The 21,187-nt window shown below is 38.2% G+C and overlaps 1 protein-coding gene across 2 annotated transcripts in view; it reads right to left on the bottom strand.

Moving 5' to 3' along the window:
• HPGDS (hematopoietic prostaglandin D synthase) overlaps positions 1-14,283 on the bottom strand; it is a 29,831-nt gene extending 15,548 nt beyond the window's left edge. Inside the window, exons 1-2 of one of the 2 annotated variants that reach the window (XM_066279877.1) lie at positions 14,146-14,283; positions 1,063-1,203 (exon numbers count right to left, since the gene is read on the bottom strand). In XM_066279877.1, the coding sequence (XP_066135974.1) occupies positions 1,063-1,195 (133 nt within the window). In that variant the 5' untranslated portion in view covers positions 1,196-1,203; positions 14,146-14,283. Of the gene's footprint in view, positions 1-1,062; positions 1,204-7,634; positions 7,750-14,145 lie in introns of those variants that run through there. The other variant, XM_066279878.1, reaches the window with a different exon arrangement.
• Positions 14,284-21,187: the final 6,904 nt, after the last annotated feature.

Genomic DNA, 21,187 nt, shown 5'->3' with positions numbered 1-21,187 from the left:
TACTCTTTAAGCACCCAATAGTTATTTTCTTCAACTTCATCTTTATGTGATTTTTTAATAATCTGGTCATAAATATGTGAATTTTAGACATATAATATTAATATTCAGTTGGTATTTCTAGATAACATGGCACACATCTACAGGATGACTTATTCCTTACTGAGAATCACACACTGTTGTTTGTTTAATGTAATGATAATTCCATTTCTTCCTCATTGTCCTGAGTGCTAAGTAGCACGTTTTGATGGGGTTTTGACTGTCCATTTTCTTTTCTCTGATCAAAGAGATTCCACTTTTGTTTGTATATCCATTTTTCCCTCATATAGCCACATGCTTCATAAAAATTGATTCCATTCCCAACTTCAGAAGGGAACTAAATGGTTGGAAGGTTCTTCCCATCCCCTTTGCCAGAAACAGATTCAGAAATATACATGTGACTCACTTTGAGTCAATGAGACACAAGAAATTTGCTGAGGTCTTCTAGGAAAATTTTTTTTCATTCTTTTGGGAATGCTTAAGGAAGTAGTTCTCTTTGTTACTCTTTCTCTAGAACTGCAGCAAACAAAATTGCTACCAGCCTCATGATGCAGCCAACACAAAGAAGAGGAAAATGGATAAAGCCATTCTTTAAAATCTGTTCTATTTTCATATTTTCAGTTATATGATACAATCCATTTCCTTATTACTTAAGCCATTTTGAGTTTGGTTTTTTGTTAGTACAGCACATCTAATCCAATGTCAAACATTATAGGTATGCGGATAGCAAGCCCATCCAACACCAACTATCAAAGAATGTTGACTTCAGCATTCCCCCTTCAGCTCTCTGACAAAACTTCATATTGGTTTATCTTTTTATTCTCTTTCTGTGATGTTTGTATTTTCACCTTGAACAAGAAATTTTCTGGGTTACATAGCATTTATTTAATTTACCTAAACTGCTGTTTTTCAATATAAAGCTATGTGAGATTAAAATCCTTTATTTTTTTGTTTCCCTGAGAACAGAAAACATTCTGGAAACATATTTTCTCTACATTTTCATCAATTATTATTTGTGCTACTTACTTGGTTTGATTTCAGGCCAATCAGCTTGTTCTATTCTGTGGTCTTCATACTTTATATCCAAATATGCAAATATGTAACGAATAATTTCTGCTCTCCCTCTCATATTAAAATATGTGAGTTTGTAGCTTGGCATTGTGTATTCTGGAAAGAGAATAATTGAGCCCTTAATAGAGGTTTCAACATTTTTCTTTGGGGACATTTTGAAAACTTTATGCCATCTTTTGAGATATCTGGAAATATTAGAAGATATTTCAAAGCCAGAATTATAAATCACTATCCTAATAACAATGGGAATGACTTGAAATAAGATAATGACTCACTTTTTAAGAGCTGGTTAGAACATTCCATTAAAATTACCAAATACAAATTTTATTTCTAAAATGATTTCTGAGTAAGAGGATATCTGCACTACAACCTTCAGAGGATGGAGTCAAAAGTTTTTGTTTTAAGATGCTTTTGTCCTGCCTTTAATCACTTGTAATGACTGGTGTTTGACATTTGGCTTGTTTGCTTTGCTGACACTCCTGAGTTTGTGAGGGTAGATGGGTAAGAACTATAAGGCTGGGATACACACAACAGGAACATGAGTCAGCCATGCCAAACTGTCATCCCCTCTCTTTCCTTATCCATGGCTTTTCCCTCTAGGAATCAAAGGTTTAGGGAACCATTGTTGTCTTTTCATTCTTACTGATCCATGCTGCTGGCTTTATTGCATTGCTTACATCATACAAACACACCCCATCTTCGGGACTTTTTTTGAAATGGGACAATGGTGAACACATTCCTCCATTCCCTCTGTAGAGGAGCAAGGAAAGAAAAAACCCCCAAACTTTTCTTATATTTTCAGAAAGTTTTATAACACTAGCTATTTGACTAGATGTAAGCTATTAGAACTTTGTAAGTTTTCTATGATTTCTATACATTCATTCCATTGCTTTAAAACAATTACCTGTATTTTGACCCTGGCAGGTTGGCTCAGTGGATAGAAAGTTGGCCCAGTGTGCAGACATCCTGGGTTCAATCCCTGGTCAGGGCACACCTGAAAGCGACCATCTGCTTCTGTTCCCCTCTTTCCTCCCCTTCTTTCTCTCTTCCCCTTTCACAGCCACTGGCTTGATTTGTTTGATCGTTGGCCCCGGGCTCTGAGGATAGTTTGATTGATTCAAGCACCGGCCCCAGATGGGGGTTGCTGGGTGGATCCCCATTGGAGTGCATGCGAGAGTCTATCTCTCTATCTCCCCTCCTTGTAGTGGAATTCAAATAATTTAACAACCAGTTCTCTGTCTTAATGACTGTTTTAAGTATGAAAAACTGATATACCAAAAGGTAGTTTATTATTTTATGCATTTAATATTTAAATAAGAACAATAAAAGCCTGACCAGGTGGTGGCGCAGTGGATAGAGTGTTGGAATGGGATGCGGAGGACCCAGGTTCAAGACCCCAAGGTCGCCAGCTTGAACTCAGGCTCATCTGGTTTGAGCAAAAGCTCACCAGCTTGGACCCAAGGTCACTGGCTTGAGCAAGGGGTCTGCTGTAGCCCCATGGTCAAGGCACATATGAGAAAGCAATCAATGAACAACTAAGGTGTCACAACAAAAAACTAATGATTGATGCTTCTCATCTCTCTCCATTCCTGTCTGTCTGTCCCTGTCTATCCCTCTCTCTCACTCTTACTCTGTCTCTGTGAAAAAAATAAAAGAGGTACACAAAACTAGATTACATTATAAGAAAGTTTTAAAATTAATGAAAGAATATTAAATAAACCTGACAAAAACAATTAAACCATTACTTAAGATATTCTCAATGACAGCTAGACACACCATGGTTGTTTGGCGCTTTTTCTCTTTACATTACATGTTTGTTTACTGAAGTAACAAATGCGAAGGAATGAAAATGTAGTATTTCATCAGAGGTATAATGAGTTTTATGAAATGAATAAATAAATATTACAAGCATAGTTCCATCAAAATATTTTCACCTATGTACAGAATGAACATTACTACAGGTGCTTAGAATATGCTATAGCACAGATGAACATCAAAAAGAGTAAGGAGCCTGACCAGGCAGTGGCACAGTGGATAGAGCATTGCACTGGGATGCAGAGGATCCAGGTTCAAGACTCTGAGGTTGCCAGCTTGAGCATGGGCTTATCTGGTTTGAGCAAAAGCTCACCAGCTTGGACCCAAGGTCACTGGCTTGAGCAAGGGGTCTGCTGTAGCCCCATGGTCAAGGCACATATGAGAAAGCAGTCAATGAACAACTAAGGTCTTGCAACAAAAACTGATGATTGATGCTTCTCATCTCTCTCCGTTTCTGTCTGTCTGTCCCTGTCTATCCCTCTGACTCTCTCTCTGTCCCTGTTAAAAAAAAAAAAAAGAGTAAGGAATGTAAATTTGCGATTTCCAAATTGGGCGGCTTCCCTGGTGTCCACCTTAGAGAGAACCCTGATCACAAGTGCCATTTTAACAACCTGTTTACCAAATTCAACAAAAAATTAGGTATCATTTCTGCCAAACCAGCGTGAACCAGCTGAATCCAACCACTGCCTCCTCTCACTTAAAAAAATAAATAAAAAATAATAATAATTTTAAAAACAATTATTTCAAACACTAACAGTCTATATTGTAATTCTGTAATAATTAGGCAACTGAGAAAGAAACATTTTCATTAGTTCTTTCATTTAGTTACTGAATATTTTGGGTATATGCAACAAAATCTCACTGAATTTTAAATCCTACTTTTTATAGATGAAGATATTAATATAGATTTGGGGATTTAATGAGGCAATAAATGTAAAGCATTTAGAACAATATTAAACACTTAATTATTAGCTATTAATAACTCTGAACTTGTTCTGTAGTGAAAAATAAACACTGAATATAGCACATTAAAATAAATAATAATGATAACTACATAAATAAAAATTATAATAACACTTATTTAAAGTAACAAGTTTAAATATTTTATTTTCTATTAAGAAAGACTTTCAAAGATATTAACAGCTTATTATATATTTTTTTAAAAAGTTGGGCTCAAGCCTCAAAGTTCCACCTGAAATCACAGCATATAAAATGTCAAACAAATCATAAAAATCTAGATTACCAAGTTCATGTTTCAAGTTCATGCATTCATGGTGTGGAGAGGATGATTGGAAATTATTGTTTGGTTGCCTATCTGGAAAAACTTTAGGAACACCAGCAAGCAAGCCTAACACAGCTGCCCCACATTCTACCCCTTTAGGGTTGCTCACCTCAAAATAGATACATTACATACATACCAAAAATGACAATTACAAAGGTGCCTTTCCCTATGTCTCCCTGAGCACTCTGCCCAGGGAGTTAACTGGAGGCCCACCTCCAACTCCCCACCGCACGGTGCCAACAAGGCCACTCATCACAGGTGGGGGCCTGTACAGTCCAGGGCCATGTCCATGGAAACCAAAAATGTCTTTGGTGATCTCTGCAACAGGGTAAGAGAAGCTTCCTGGTGCAAGAGGGAATCCATTGGAGCTGCACCCCGTTATCAGGGTCTTTCATACTATCCAATGGCAGCATATCTGTCCAACAAGGGAGCCCGTGCCCCCCTCTGGTTGCAGTTCAACAGTCAGTCCACAATAGACAGCCCAGCTGTCTGTGCAAATCACCAAGGTAAAGGTCCATTACAGGCAACTAGGCTCACATGGGGCCTCAGCCCTCCCCTCTCATCCCTGTCATCATGGAAGCTCTGAAGACGCTGCCCCAAGGAGGAGCACATGGCAGCAGTGGCTAAACTCTCCACCTCTGCTCCAGAGAGCATGATGCCACCCACCCTATGTCCCACAAATGCAGCAAGCCTACCAGGGGCTCAGCAGGTACTCTTTGCTGCTGGGTTTTTACCTTCTGGATGACCACTGGCCAAGCTCTGAGTATGTGGACAGCAGCTTCAGCCCAAGCCTCCTCATCCTCAGAAGAGGAGCTGGAAACACCTGTTCCCAGCGACTCAGAGCCACTCTGCTGGCACAGTTCCATCTTCAGCTTCTGTAGCTGCAAGCTCTCGGCCTGCTGAAGCTGAACCTGCAGTTGTTCCTCCAACAACTGCCGCTGCCAATGTTCAACTTCCAGGGCAAACTGCAACTCACGAACCTGTTCGGCTTCCTTCTCCAGCACTCGCTCCAATTCAAGCCATTGCTGACGCTGGGTCTGCAACTCACCCTGGATCTCTCGACCTCGGGCTGCCTCTCGCACAGAGCTCTCAGTTTCCTTTCACAGGGCTGTACAAACCAGCCAGCCCACAGTCCCCAGAATGACAGCAACGGGGAGCCATAACAAAACCAGTCCTCTACCCCATTCCTCAAGGGCGGCTGCGGCTCCATACCTATCTGCTCCGAATCCTGCCCACTATGCCGGATGTAATGATGGTGGCTGAGGTCAGGCAGGTTCACATTGGATTCAGGCAGACGGTAAAGAGACTGCAGAGCCGGAAAGGCTTGGGCCATCCCATTTAATAAAGTCTCACAACAGCGGACAAGCACATAGGCAGGAGAAAACTTCTTTTCAGGCAAACAAACAGCAATATGGCCCCTCACAGTGGCGGGCAGGCAATCCGCCATCCATAATCCCCCATCTCTAATCTCTCTTGAGCTCAAGCACCAATAACCTTATACAGGCTATGCACAGGTGCCTCTGCCACATGTTCATGCACTAATCAAGCAAAGTGTTTGCAGCTGGTACACCAGCAAGCAAGCCTAACACAGCTGCCCCACACTAATCATGCTGTGTCCTGTCCCAATCCACACCCAAGTGAAATGTGGTACATGTCATACATACCAACATGTAAGGGAATATTCTCTGGAGAGAGAAGAATTCACTGGAGCAAACTATTAAGTATTCCAAGATTTACAACCTTAGATTCTTTTGGGAAAGAAATATGCATACTGGAAGTTCAAAGTTAGGGAACAAAATGAATTGCCCATCAGAACAATGAAATTATTTTTAAGTCCCTTAGAAATTCTGAGCTTAGAAATAAATAAGAAAAATATCAGAGCACCAAAATATAAATAAAAAATGTGAGGTAGTAGACTTCCCTCTGAAAAAAAGGAACATTTTATGTAATCATAATAAAGAAAAAAAATCTTATCTCAGAAATAAAAAACATAATCATTAAATTCATTCATCTATTTATTTTTTAAAAAAGAACCAAAAATAATTCTTCAGAGTGGGAAAAGTGTCATTTTTATTTGCAGTTTCTATCTTATAGCATTTTACACAATTTTAAATTTATTTTTGCTGTCATAAGATCAATGGTTCCATGGCAATAAAGAAATATTTTATTTATTCATTCATTTTAGAGGAGAGAGAGAAAGATTGAGAGAGAGAGAGAGAGAAGGGGGGAGGAGCAGGAAGCTTCAACTCCCATATGTGCCTTGACCGGGCAAGCCCAGGGTTTTGAACCGACAACCTCAGCATTCCAGGTCAACGCTTTATCCACTGCGCCACCACAGGTCAGGCTAAAGAAATATTTTATACATATGATATTTTTATAGACATTATATGTGTATGTAGATTTATATATTTCCATCACAGTCAACAGTAAAATTTAAACATATAATCTTTTTTTATTTGCTCAAATGCCACATAAATATCAATGTTGAGTTCCAGAATTCTGCATGTAAGCAAAGGGGTTGCTTGTTAATTTGCAATATCATGCCAATTTATATTGTATTTCACTAAAGTAACAAAGATATTTTAAAACTCTTGACATAGACTGGTAGTTGTCTGCATTTCTCTACAAGTATATCTTTTTTTAAATTTTATTTATTTATTTATTATTATTATTATTTTTTACAGAGACAGAGAGTCAGAGAGAGGGATAGATAGGGACAGACAGACAGGAACGGAGAGAGATGAGAAGCATCAATTATCAGTTATTTGTTTTGACACCTTAGTTGTTTATTGATTGCTTTCTCATATATGCCTTGACCGTGGGCCTTCAGCAGATGGAGTAACCCCTTGCTCAAGCCAGCAACCTTGGGTCCAAGCTGGTGAGCTTTTTTTGCTCAAGCCAGATGAGCCCGCGCTGAAGCTGGCAACCTCGGGGTCTCAAACCTGGGTCTTCTGCATCCCAGTCCGACGCTCTGTCCACTGCACCACCGCCTGGTTAGGCTCTACAAGTATATCTTTAAATCTAAGATTTGACACAGGTCCATGAACATTTGATAAATGCTTATCTTTCTTTCCTGAACATTCTTTTAACAGTTGGAACTCATTAATGAAGCTATTCTGACACGTCAAAATAGTAACTGCAGGAGCAGTTACTTGTATATTTTCTACTGAACCAATTTTTTTTTCTTGATTTCTACAGCTACTAATCCCAAACTTGAAAACTTGTTTTTCAGGATATATGTGCACATTTTTATAACCAAAGAGAATGAATAAACTTTAAACAAAGGTGAAAACATTTCCTGAGTCTAAAAATTATTTCTGTATTTTGCAAAGTTTTTGCTTAAAAATGAACATTAACAATTTCAATTAATGTTTTTATGGTCAATAAAAATAGATAAGGAGATTTACAACAAAAGCTGAAGAGGCCTGACCTGTGGTGGCGCAGTGGATAAAGCGTCGACCTGGAATGCTGAGGTTGCCAGTTCAAAACCCTGGGCCTGCCCGGTCAAGGCACATATAGGAGTTGATGCTTCCTGCTCCTCCCCCCTTCTCTCTCTCTCTCTTCTCTAAAACGAATAAATAAAAAATTAAAAATTTTTAAAAAAGAGCTGAAGATAAGGATAGTGGAGAGTGTCTAGCACTATATCTCTTACCACAATAATCTCACTTTATTTTATAAGGATAATGGACTAAAAAAGTGAAGGTAAAACATATCCCGACTCCCCACCAAGGGATGCAGTGAGGAGCAAGTTCAACAGTAAAGAGAATGTATGGCTTTGGAGTGACTTCCATTTACTACCTAAATGGTCTTGGGCAATTCACCTGTTTGTAGCTTTATTCTCCTTGCCTGTAAAATGATAATGAAAATATTGTGTGTAACATACAGTGCTTGGCTTGAAAAAGGCAAGAGAATAAAAAGGAAGAGAGGGAGGGAGAAAGTAAGAGAGGTAGAGTTCCCACCCTAGCAGAGGTGAGATTCCAGCTTTGTGTGATTTGACTGGTTCAAGTCTTCAAGGTCATGTTCTTTGATAAATCCACCTTGCCGCAAGCACATGAAAATAAAAAATGAAATATAAAAAAGAAAATCTCTAGTTAGGATTAAAAGTTAGGGCCAAAATGAACAGAAATAAATGCAGTGAACAAGACTCTGAATCTTGAGAGAGGCAGGGGCCAGACAGGAGTTTGGCTCCTTAAGAATAAAGGAGAATAAAATCCTGACCACAAGATGGGAGACTGCAGGGATGTATTGCTTGTAACTCGGGTCTGACAGTTATTTCTCTAAAATTTTTCAAAAGGTCAAATTGGAAACCTCTCATATAACTGATAAAGAGGAAAATATATGAAAAGTCACAAATAATTATATACTACTACAAATAAAAAGAAGTCATAACAGCAGATAAAGCAAATCATTAAAAATCATAAGCTACCACTACAAATCTAAACCCTCAAATGAGAAAGCTGTGAGAGGCATATAAACTAACACAAATCAAAAAGAAAGTGAGAGCCTGCATTTAACTAGAACCAGTGAAGAGACCAAATTGGTAATTAGCTACACCCATGAAAATTACAGGACCCAGAGGATTTTACAGGTGGGGTTTATTTCATCTTAAAGAAAAAGGTAAGCCTTAAGCCCTGACCGGTTGGCTCAGTGGTAGAGCGTCGGCCTGGCGTGCAGAAGTCCCGGGTTCGATTCCCGGCCAGAGCACACAGGAGAGGCGGAGAAGCACCCATCTGCTTCTCCACCCCTCCCCCTCTCCTTCCTCTCTGTCTCTCTCTTCCCCTCCCGCAGTGGAGGCTCCATTGGAGCAAAGATGGCCCGGGCGCTGGGGATGGCTCCTTGGCCTCTGCCCCAGGCGCTAGAGTGGCTCTGGTCGCAACAGAGCGATGCCCCGGAGGGGCAGAGCATCGCCCCCTAGAGGGCGTGCCGGGTGGATCCCGGTCGGGCGCATGCAGGAGTCTGTCTCTCCCCGTTTCCAGCTTCGGAAAAATACCAAAAAAAAAAAAAAAAAAAAAAAGAAAAAGAAAAAAAAGAAAAGAAAAAGATAAGCCTTAACTTTTGCAAGTAGTTTCCAAGAACTGAAAAATGAAAAAAGGTCAAAGACATTAAAAGAGGAAGATTATTGCCTGACCTGTGGTGGCGCAGTGGGATAAAGCATCGACCTGGAACACTGAGGTTGCCGGTTCGAAACCCTGGGCTTGCCTGGTCAAGGCACATATGGGAGTTGATGCTTCCTGCTCCTCCCCTTTCTCTCTCTCTCTCTCTCCCCTCTCTCTAAAAGTCAATAAATAAAATATTAAAAAAAAAAGAGGAAGATTATAGATTAATCCTACATATAAACATAGATATAAATATTCTAAATAATATGTTAACTATTCAAATTTAGTAGTGTATAAAAAGAAATTAAATACAATGACAAGATAGGGTGTATCTCGGAGGGGAAGATGTTTCGACACCAAAATATCTATCTGTATAATATACTACAGTAATAGATTAAAGGAGAAAAAAAACCAGATTATATTATCTTCTCTGTAGTTGCAAATAAATAAATGCTTTTATTTTCTTTGAGTGAGAGGTGGGGAGATAGTGAGACAGATTTCCACATACACCCCCACCAGATCCACCCAGCAACCCCCATCTGGGGCTGATGCTCAAATCAACCATGCTATTTTTAGAACCTGAGGATTATGTGCTTGGACCAATGAAGCTATCCTCAGCATAGGGCTGACACTGGAACCAACCGATCCACTGGCTGCAGGAGGGGAAGTGAGAGAGAAGGGGGAGATGGAGGGGAAGAGAAGCAGATGGTCTCTTCTCTTGTGTGCCCTGACTGGGAATCAAACTCGGGACATCAGTCAGGGCTGCAAATAAGTGCTTTTTAAAAAATTATAAAATTAATCACTCATTTGTGATAAAAATATTAAAAATATTTTTTTTTTAGCAAACTGGAAATAGATAAAAACTTCAAAACCTAAGAGAGTCTCTATATAAAAACTCAGAGCAAACATCACACATAAGGGAAACCCACAAGATACATTTTCATTACTGTCAGTAATAACAAGAACCTTGCTATTTCCCTTACTATTCAATATAGTCCTGGATGGCCTACTTAATTCATTACTTCAAGATAACAATAAATAACATATATAAGTAGTGGAAAAGAAGAGACAAAACTGTCCTAATTTGCAGTCAAAATGATTGTCTATATTTAAATTCCAAACAAGTATCCATATAAACCTGACCCTAAATTGCAAATGGAAATGCCAAGAACCAAACCAGCCAAGACAAATTAACAGAACAGAAGGGAAGAACTGGACCAACCAGATAGCAAGACATTAGAAAACTTCACAATTCTGGCAATGTGACCTTTGTTCAGGACTAGGCATTCAGAGGTGCATAGCATCTCAGAACAGAATCTCAGGAGTACATAACAGACATGACATTACAATGGGAACATGAGGGGACCAGACTAAAATGGTTCTGAGACAAAAGAGGAAGAATACACATCAGTAGATTCCAACTTCACATAATACATGGAAATACCATCCAGGTGGCTTATAGACCTAAACATGATTTGACTGGCTTAGGCAAATTCTAGATCATGCTGGCCTCTTATTTCCTGTCAGCTTCATTTCTGAGCCCTTCCACTGCCGTTCTGTGTTAAGAATCTCATCAGATAGGGAAGGCTGCATGTATTTCCTGAAATGATACCGAAATAGGAAGTTAAAAAGTTGATCGTGCTTAAAGAGCTCCTCTACACTTAAAACTAATGATTGCCTTCTTTCCACTCCAAGGAAAGTCATGTAAAGTCTTGATACAGCATACAAATAAAAAGCCTTCTACAATTCTGTTTGAAAAATAAAATATAAAGTGACTCAAAAAACCCCATATGACTAATGATTAACATATGATTAATGACCCCGGATAGAAACTCTCACATATGAACTCATATTAATTTAGCCATTAAATGCAAAAGAAGGTTTAACTTTAATTTATGTTAAATTAATTTAGAAATTAAACCTTTTAGATGAAACATAATAGTGTTTTTGAAAAGCAGGTATTTCTTTTCTTTCTTCTAGGTTTGTAGCTCTTTTAACTTCATATAACAACAATACATTTCAGTGTAGTAGTTTGATAGTTTATTGTAGAAGTAGTTTGAGAAAATACACACTATCATAAGAAAGCCATTTTATTTTAACTGAGCCATTTTATTTTAACTTTATTTTGTACATTGCTAAAAGAGTACAGTGAAACAGTAAAATTCTAGTGTTTGTGCCAGAAATGTGACAACAATCCAAACGTAACTCTCTGGCAAAGGAGCTAATATTCAATTATCATATGGTGTACCTTAAAGATTTCAACATGTAACTGAGAAAAGGGATGGAATTTTTGGTGTAATTTTGATGGATAGAAAACTTACAAGTAAGGAATTACTGACCATTTTATAATTTAATTCAGAACCTAAATGCTATTTATCTTAATTTATTTTATTTGTGGAAGTGTTGGACTACATGAGTGAGCTCTTACTCATTTATTTATTTATTTATTTATTTATTTATTTATTTAATTTAGTAAGAAGAAGGAAGGCAGAGACAGAGTCCGGCATGTGTCCCGACCCAGATCCACCTGGCAAGCCCACTAGAGGGTGATTAGAGGGTGATGCTCTGTCCATCTGGGGCCCTTCCTCCATTGCAACCAGAGCCTTTTTTCTTTCTTTTTTTTTTTTTTTTTTTTTTTTTAGCGCACAAGGCAGAGACTATCAGATATGCAGTCAGCTATATCAGAACATCCTGGGTGCGATGAATGCCAGTGACATGAGTGGAGATTATTGGAAGGTTTCTTCTAGCCATTGTAGGTCAGCAGGAGAGATTTTTTTTTTTTTAATGAATGAAGCTGTTCAAAGCTTATTCTTTGAAGCAGTGACTGACCTGCATGAAGCAATATCAACATCATCTAATCAAAAACACTTTTATTTTTTTGTTTGTTTGTTTGTTTTTAGGAAAAGAGTCGGGGGGAGGGACAGATGGACAGAGAAAAAGGAAGAGAGATGAGAAGTATCAATTCTTTGTTGTGGTTCTTTAGTTGTTCACTGATTGCTCTTTTGTATGTGCCTTGACTGGGAGGGGGGTGTTTCAGCAGAGTGAGTGACCCCTTGCTCAAGCCAGCAAACTTGGACTCAAGCCAGAGAACTTGGGGTTTCAAACCTGGGTCCTCAGCATTCCAGGCCAACTCTCTATCCAATGTGCCACCACCTGGTCAAGCACATAATAAAAAAACTTTTTATTAAAGACTGTGTAAGGGTTGTGCTTAGTTTGCACATATGGTTATTGCCTTAATTCTAATGTCATTTTTTCTATATAGATAATCGGTGTAAAGTCATATTATAATGATATAGTATTAATGAAAAGTTTGTAGAACATAATTTTCTCACTGCTCTTATTTTAATCAGGATATCAAATTAAATAAAAATCACAACAATCTTTAAACAATAAAGTAATAGCAAAATAAAACAGTTGCCTCATATTAAATCCAAAGCAAAAAGAATAATTGAAATATCCTTTGAGAGCTATGATTCAAATTTCTAACCTGGGGTAATTTTTTTTTTTTTTTTTTTTTTTTCCATTTTTCTGAAGCTGGAAACAGGGAGAGACAGTCAGACAGACTCCCGCATGCGCCCGACCGGGATCCACCCGGCACGCCCACCAGGGGCGACGCTCTGCCCACCAGGGGGCGATGCTCTGCCCATCCTGGGCGTCGCCATGTTGCGACCAGAGCCACTCTAGCGCCTGGGGCAGAGGCCACAGAGCCATCCCCAGCGCCCGGGCCATCTTTGCTCCAATGGAGCCTTGGCTGCGGGAGGGGACGAGAGAGACAGAGAGGAAAGCTCGGCGGAGGGGTGGAGAAGCAAATGGGCGCTTCTCCTGTGTGCCCTGGCCGGGAATCGAACCCGGGTCCTCCGCACGCTAGGCCGACGCTCTACCGCTGAGCCAACCGGCCAGGGCTTAAATTTTTTAAATGATCTTTGAAACCAAATGATGATAGAATGTAATTCTTGGCAAAACATGAGGACACTTCAACAAAATGAACCTTAAAGCAATAAAAAATATTACAAATAAAATACCTAAACTCCTTTTTTTTTTTTTTTTTTTTTTTTGCCTAAGAGGATCCTCTTCTCAAGAAGATACTCGATCCCCCACAGGTGCAGAATCAACACATGCACAACTCTGGTAATAGGTGCCCCTGAACTTGCCTGCCCAGGTACCTCGTTCACCTCACTGGCCCCATCCTAGTCTTGGACCGGGTAGAGAAGACTTATAATAATAGTAATGCTTAGTGAATAGTAATTCACTAAGCATTCACTATGTGCTAGACACTATGCTAGAATGTTTGATGGGTTAACACTTTAATTCTTCACCACAAAGACACAACGGAGTTGCCCACTCATGTTCATCTTCCCTCTTCCTTCCAAAAATGATAATAATACCTATTTTACATGGTGGTAAGGAAGAATAAAATCCCTAAACTTAAAAAAAAAGACAGGAAAAGAAAGTGAAGAACTATGAAATTCTCTACTACTTCACACATTGAAAACATCACTTGGGAAAATTCTGAAACAGTTCACAGACCTTGATTAGGACAGGGTTTTCCCTCTTGTATTGACTATGTTAAAATCCACTAGAAGGATCCTTTAAAAAGCTCTTAAAATCTTTAAACATCTTCTCTATCTATATTTCTCTTAAAATTACCAATTGATTTGCACTTGGCAGCTAACATAGGGAGGTTCCGAACGAGGCAAGTTCCAAGAGAGCGAAACAGTGACAATAAGTCACAAGACAGTTGCTCAGTCATACAGAGAATATGACAGTAATAAAAACAAAACCCTAAAGTAAAGAGCAAAGACTATCTCACTTCTTATCTTTGTAGAGCTCAATTATATCACTTACTTGTGCTGTGTCTCTGTAGAGTCTCTAGTTTCTTCTACACCCTCCTATGTGACCACATTTTGGATTTATATGATGAGTAACTGATGGTCACAAGCCAATGAGAGAAGAGGCGGCTTACTTCCACCTAAGACTCTTCCTTCTTTTCTTAGATGAACTATGCCTGCCAAATAGTTCAAGCCAGCAAAGACTTCTGGTTATTCTTGGTGTTTTACAGGTTCTCTGTGTATGCATAATCTATTTGCATACAGTTGGTAAAGTCAAATTTAATGGTATGATGCGTGCCTATTGTTACATGTCTGTTTATTTTTAAAAGTCTTGCACACAGGCTTCTGGAAAATGAGAAAATGTTAGTACAAGAAAATCCTCTTTATAGAGGTGCATATGGCTTGCTTCTTCACTTCACTAGGTCTGTTTGGAGAATCCTTGGTTCACCACTTCCTCACAGGAACCCTCCTCCAATAGTTTCATGTTTTACCTGTTGTATGTTTCTTCATTGCGGTGGCTGACAACATAATGTATTGTATTTGTCCGCCACAGTAGAATGTAAATTTCACAAAGGCAGGCACCTCATTGTTTAGTTTACTATTATGTCCTCTCAACTGAGAGGAGTGCAGGGCATATTGTGGGCACTAATATATATTTGATGAATAAATGGTCTCAATTTATATTTCCCCACAATGCAAGATTTTTATAAGGGCTCTTTAAATGCTCATTATTGCTAGTATATTTTACTTACACTCAGTTCTCCGAAGTACCATATTGTAAAGTAAACCTGAGATGGAAGATTTCGATATAACTTGTTCATATTCCTTGTACAGATTAGTAACAGGTATGTAAATGTTTAAAATATATGTTTTTTTCATTTCTTTGAGCAGAAGTTAATTCCAGTTTTATTATACTATTAGGGCAGCTCAGTGAAAAGATGCAGTAAAATACCTGCCTATTCATTATTTGGCTTGTAGATTATTTATGTATCATTGAATCAATCTCTGAATGACAGGCTGGCTTTCAAATTCCAAAGAACTGTATTCATAAGCAGCAATAGTAACTGATCAGTCATGTAATATTTCTTTTTTTTTATTCATTTTTAGAGAGGAGAGAAACAGAGGAGAGAGAGACAGAGAGAGAGAAGGGGGGAGGACCTGGAAGCATCAACTCCCATATATGCCTTGACCAGGCAAGCCCAGGGTTTCGAACCGGCGACCTCAACATTTCCAGGTCAACACTTTATCCACTGCGCCACCACAGGTCATGTAATATTTATTTCTAAGTGCTTTAAACTTTGAAAAATTTAGTTACACTCATTTATTGTAAACATAAGAAATGGAAAAATATATAAATATTAGTCTGTAAAAATTTAATTTTGAAGCACAATTACAGCCCTTACCTGTCAAATATATATACATAAGTCAAAATCAAGTGCAAATGGAATAGGAGCTATACAAAATTAACAAATTGTATTTATAACCTTTCACTAATCTTTTATTTACATTAAAAAATATTTTTGTCCCTTACCTGGAGCATTTTTAAAGTTAATTTTATAGAAGAAGAAATGGAGATATGGGAAAATTAGGTAAATTGCCCAGGGATTTTGGATGGATAAGTTAGTGCACACAATGCATTGATTGCCAGGAAGATACTGTTCAATAGGTATTAGTGGTTGATGCCTATTTCTTTAATAATGAAAAAAAATACATAATATTTTTAAAAATAGCCCACGTGTTCGTTCCTCTTTATTTACTTATTTATTTTGGTAAAGGGGAAGTGTTCAGACAAACCCATTGCTTCTTTGTCAAGCTGATGGAGAAAAAGGAAGTCTCCAGGAGAAGCCCACAGAGCTTTCTATACACGGCTTCAGGGCGTCTTCTTCACAGTCAGTTATTTGAGAAAACTAGAACATCTAACACTTAAGTACTTAAACCCAGGACGGAGAAGGCAGGAAATGAAGAATGCTTCTCTCTCTGCTTCTAACCGGTTTGGGTAATTGAAATGTATTTGTGAATGTTTAGTGTCTTCGTTTTCCCAGATATCAATGGTAATAATACTATTCTTCTTACTCCACTCTTCAGATATTGTGAAGAATGATACAATTACTATCTCCAAAGTTGTGTTTTTCTGCCTTACTCTTTGGCTGAAAGAGGATTCCCAGATGTAAGTACATAATGGTAATATAAATAGCTAATATTTGCTGTGTCCTATGAGCTAGGTATTGAATAAAGTGCTTGCCATATATTATCTCATTTAATTCCCACAAAATAACATCACAAATGGTGTGCATATCCTTGAATACAGTTATGTAACTGACAAAGGTATGTCATGAAAGCAGTACTGGATGTACAAATTCTCAAACACTTGAATCTTATTCATGAGTTTTCATTTTCACTCCTCTGTCAAGAATGGGAAAAATAAGCATTAGAGTAAGTTAACATGTTGGTCAAAAGTTTTCCAGAATCCATTACTGTTCCCATGCGTGAAATCCCACCTCTGCATTACCCTGTTCTGTTACCCAGAAGAGTCTCACTTCCTCTTTTAAACTCAGTTCTTGGAAAATAAAAAGTTGGCTTAGTTACTTCAGAAATCACTTTCTATTCTATTATTCAATGACATAATTTCTCCCCTCCTAGACATTTCTTTGTTTACATAATACTAAGTCCGAAGGCACACAAAGTTCTTTGTCCCCAAGTCTAAACAAAGACAATGTACTCCAATCAATGGAAGGACACCCTCTCTCATAATCCCAGGTCACTGCATGTATTTGCTTTTTACAGGTTCTAATGTAATGCAGACAAAAGTGTAATTTAGAAAATTTCTTTTTTTTTTTTTTTTACAGAGACAGAGAGAGAGTCAGAGAGAGGAATAGATAGGGACAAACAGATAGGAACGGAGAGAGATGAGAAGCAAAAATCATCAGTTTTTCATTGTGACACCTTAGTTGTTCATTGATTGCTCTCTCATATGTGCCTTGACCGCGGGCCTTCAGCAGACCAAGTGACCCCTTGTTCAAGCTAGCGACCTTGGGTTCAAGCTGGCGAGCTTTGCTCAAACCAGATGAGCCTGCACTCAAGCTGGCGACCTCGGGGTCTCGAACCTGAGTCCTCTGCATCCCAGTCCAAAGCTCTATCCACTGTGCCATCGCCTGGTCAGGCTAGGAAAATTTTTTGGTAAGATTAAAATACTTTCTTAGAAGTTATCAAGAAGGCAAGCAAACCAAAATGTATCTATTAAAATGATTTGTGTATTTGTATATTTTAATATATTTTGAAAATATATTGATCTGAAGAGGTATGTTTTTCTCATGAATTCTAGAAAGAGAAGATTTTGGAAAATAAGAAGGTGTCAGAAAACTTCCAGGACTGCAGGGGACTAATATTAACAAACACTGATGGTTGTGCTGATCGTGTACCTGGGGCTTAATGTTTTAATTTGCCAAGGTCTCTAAGCCAGCAAGCAGTAGATCCAATATTTGATATTTACATATATTGCATATGTAACTTTCTGCAGCCTGACAATATATATCAAGTACATTTCTGATCTAAATTCTTTCTTCTAAGCAGGCTTTTTTTCAACCATTTATTCTAGAAATTGATTTTGCATGCCTTCATATCAAACATGTAAGATTTCTGGCAAAATTCTTTCAGACTGGCCTGTAATACAAAGAGAGGAAATTGCTAAGAACAAAGGAAATCTTGTTTCTGCTGACACAAGAAACATCTGCTGCCCTGTGCCTATAAGGGAAAGAGAGCTCTAGTGAAAGAGCTCTAAGAGATGACCACAGAAGTTAGATGAAGCTTCCAATTCTTTACAGCACAACTTATATAATATTTTTTAAATAGTTCAAGCAAAAAGAAGCAGTTTTCATGTATACCAAAGTAACAAAAAGATCCAGAAACTAATGAACAAAGTTATGCTAAAAATATTTTTCTGGCTTCTAGGATACATTTTTGTTTTATGAGTACTTTGGTTCTACATGAGTCTGAATCATATGGAGAGAAACTATCAGCTGTTTCCAAAATTCTGGGACCTAGTATACTAAGGCTGGAAATGGTGTTTGCTGGTAGTATGTACATTTTGTTGATGGAAACACTTTCAATATCTCGTGGGAAGCTACAGGACTCAATTAGGATGAATCATCATCATCTGGGGAGAAGATCCAGAATTATCACTAGGCTTGAGGTTTGGAGGAATTTTAAAATTGCTCATCTGTAAATACCAAATGAGAGGAGATGTGTAAATGTAATTCTGTAAAGAACTGAATGCTCCCTAAATATTAACATGGTTGCTACGGCCCAAGTAACATGTGTCAGTCAGGCACAAGAGTGCTGTGATAACAGCGTTTTGGTTGTTTACTAGGGTGGTTTTGACCATTTGACCATTCCCTTCCTTCCTCAAAATCCATTCGATTTCCTCTTAGAGTTTTATGTTCTTTCAAAGAGAGAAACCTGCCTCCATCGAACACTTCCGTTTAATCAAAGAATGAAAAATATACACATAAATGAGTAATTAACATGAGGTTATCATGCAGTTAACATTCACGCAACCAAAATGTATTGAACACTGACTGGCACCAGCACTACAAGATGTCATCTATAAAGATTTGTTTTAATGGTATGTGGTTTTTGGTGTCTGGTAAGAATACTTGATAAGAAAAAAAATGTGTAAGATAATTTTCAGGTTTCCATCACCAAGATAGAAGGTGCTGTAAGAGCCTGGTAAAAGTGTTAAATGTTCCCTTTCTGGGAAGTTTATCCTTTTATTGATTATGCTCTTTGTTAAAATGACCCAGGCTTTTCTAATCTGAAGGCAACACTGGGAATGAAGATTTCCTAAACCACTGACAAGAACTTTGTGATTTATTTGGCACGTGTACTTCTTAGTACATTCTAATAAATTTATATTTTGGTATTAGTGGTTCGTGAAATAGTGTGTGACTTCATTCAGTTTCCAGAATGGCCAGACCAAGGAGCAGACCTTAGCTTAAAGAAGATTTACTAATTGCAGACGTTTTGTTCTGCCCAATTGGAAAACACAAGCTTTCTTTTCTGCAAATAAATATTCATATGAAACTATATGTTTTATTGACTTAAACTTCATGTTAATATGCTACTATGTTTTGTAAATGTTCAAATCAAGTCTTTGTCTTTTATCTCTTTGGATGTAGTGATAATTCTACCTTCATTTTAAATTTCTACTTGTCTCTTGTTTTAACGCAGCAGGCCAGAGAGAAGTGTGCTTTGAACGATAACACAGTCTGCAGTCACACAGCTCAAGAAAATAAGGTTCTGAGGCACATTTGCTACCAAGAGTAAGCTGCTGCTCATGGTTCATTTTTTCGGTTTTAGCCATGCAAAGCATTACATTCTTTTAAAAATAATCAAAGGCATCTTTTATCTTTTATCAAAGTCAAAGGCATCTTTTAGCACCCTTTGAACTTCAAAAAGAGAGTCTTGAACTTAAGCCAGTTGAGTGTTTAGTTTTAATTCTCATTCTTCGGATCCTATTTTTTAAGCCCCATTTATAATTTCAAGGAATAAGGATAGCAAAATTCCTGAAAAATGTGCTTTAAAAACATAAGTACTTGATATTTATTCTGCATTGTCTTAAAAACTATATGAAGGAAATGCTTGAATTAAATGTATGACTTGATCTCCAGAAATGAAAAGTCACAATATTCATTCATTCCTTACTTAATTAATACTTTTTTTTAAGAAAAGTAGGGGAGATACAGAGACAGACCCCCAAATGCACCCTAATGGGGATCCACCCAGCAACTCCTGTCTGGGGCCGATGCTCTGCCTATCTGGGGCTGCTGGCAACCAATTTTTAGTGCCTGAGGCAGAAGCTCAACAGAGTCATCCTCAGTGCCCAGGACTGATGTGTTCCAATCAATCAATCCATAGTTGTGGGAGAGGAAGAGAGAAACAAAGAGTGAAGGGGTAAGGGAGAAAAAACAGGTGGTCGCATCTCCTGTGTGCCCTGACCAGGAATCAAACCCAGGATTTCCACACACAGGGTCGACACTCTACACTGAGTCAACTGGCCAAGGCCTACTTAACACTTTTTAAATTGCTTTCTCTTTCTTATTATTCATATCTTGTTTAAATCCTATTGTTTAAATGTCCAAACTTTAAGTTTCCAAATTTTCAAGCTGATTAAACATGACATATTAACAACACATGCTGTTTACCTCCAAGCCTCACTAAAAAGAGAGTAAAAGAATGAAAAGGTAGAGCCCGCAAGGACAAAGAGAAAGGTGAGGTGTCAAGAGTGTAAGAAACATTTCAAAAAACATTTTGGCAAGTGGAGGAGTGGCATTTGATGGAACTCATATAGTTAGAGTTCTAACCCAAACTTTCCTGAAGGTGGGAGAAAAGCATGCATGGCGGAGAAGCCATCCCAATAACCCTAAAACCCATGGACACTGGGGCCCCAAGACCCACAAAAGTGCACTTGAGATTTATGACCAAAAGCAAGGGAATAGATAAAAGCAGAGAAACCACTGGACATTTGTTGCCCTACCCTTCCTCAAACCCCACTGTAGACCGACTAACCCCCCAGTCTTCAAAAGAAAAGGAGGAAAGAATCTTGGGGAAACAGAGACCATGCAGGATATGAGATATAAAATTGAGAATTCTAATTATTGAATATTTTTCTTATAATTATGTAGTTTAGGAAAATAATTTCTGTAAAAATTTAAATAAAGGGAGAAAGTAATAGTCAATTCAAATATTCGGTATGCTTATTTCTTTTCTTTTTTTTTTTTAATAAATTTTTATTAATGGTAATGGGATGACATTAATAAATCAGGGTACATATATTCAAAGAAAACATGTCTAGGTTATTTTGTCATCAAATTATGTTGCAAACCCCTCGCCCAAAGTCAGATTGTCCTCCGTCACCCTCTATCTAGTTCTCTGTGCCCCTCCCCCTCCCCCTAACTCTCTCCCTCCCTCCCTCCCATGTCCTCCCTCCCCCCCCACCCTTGGTAACCACCACACTCTTGTCCATGTCTCTTAGTCTCATTTTTATGTTCCACCAATGTATG

This window comes from Saccopteryx bilineata, chromosome 5 (genome assembly GCF_036850765.1).
Source record: "Saccopteryx bilineata isolate mSacBil1 chromosome 5, mSacBil1_pri_phased_curated, whole genome shotgun sequence".
Taxonomy (NCBI): Eukaryota; Metazoa; Chordata; class Mammalia; order Chiroptera; family Emballonuridae; genus Saccopteryx; species Saccopteryx bilineata.
Note: the sequence above shows the minus strand (reverse complement) of the source record. Positions and strands in the feature narration are given on the sequence as shown.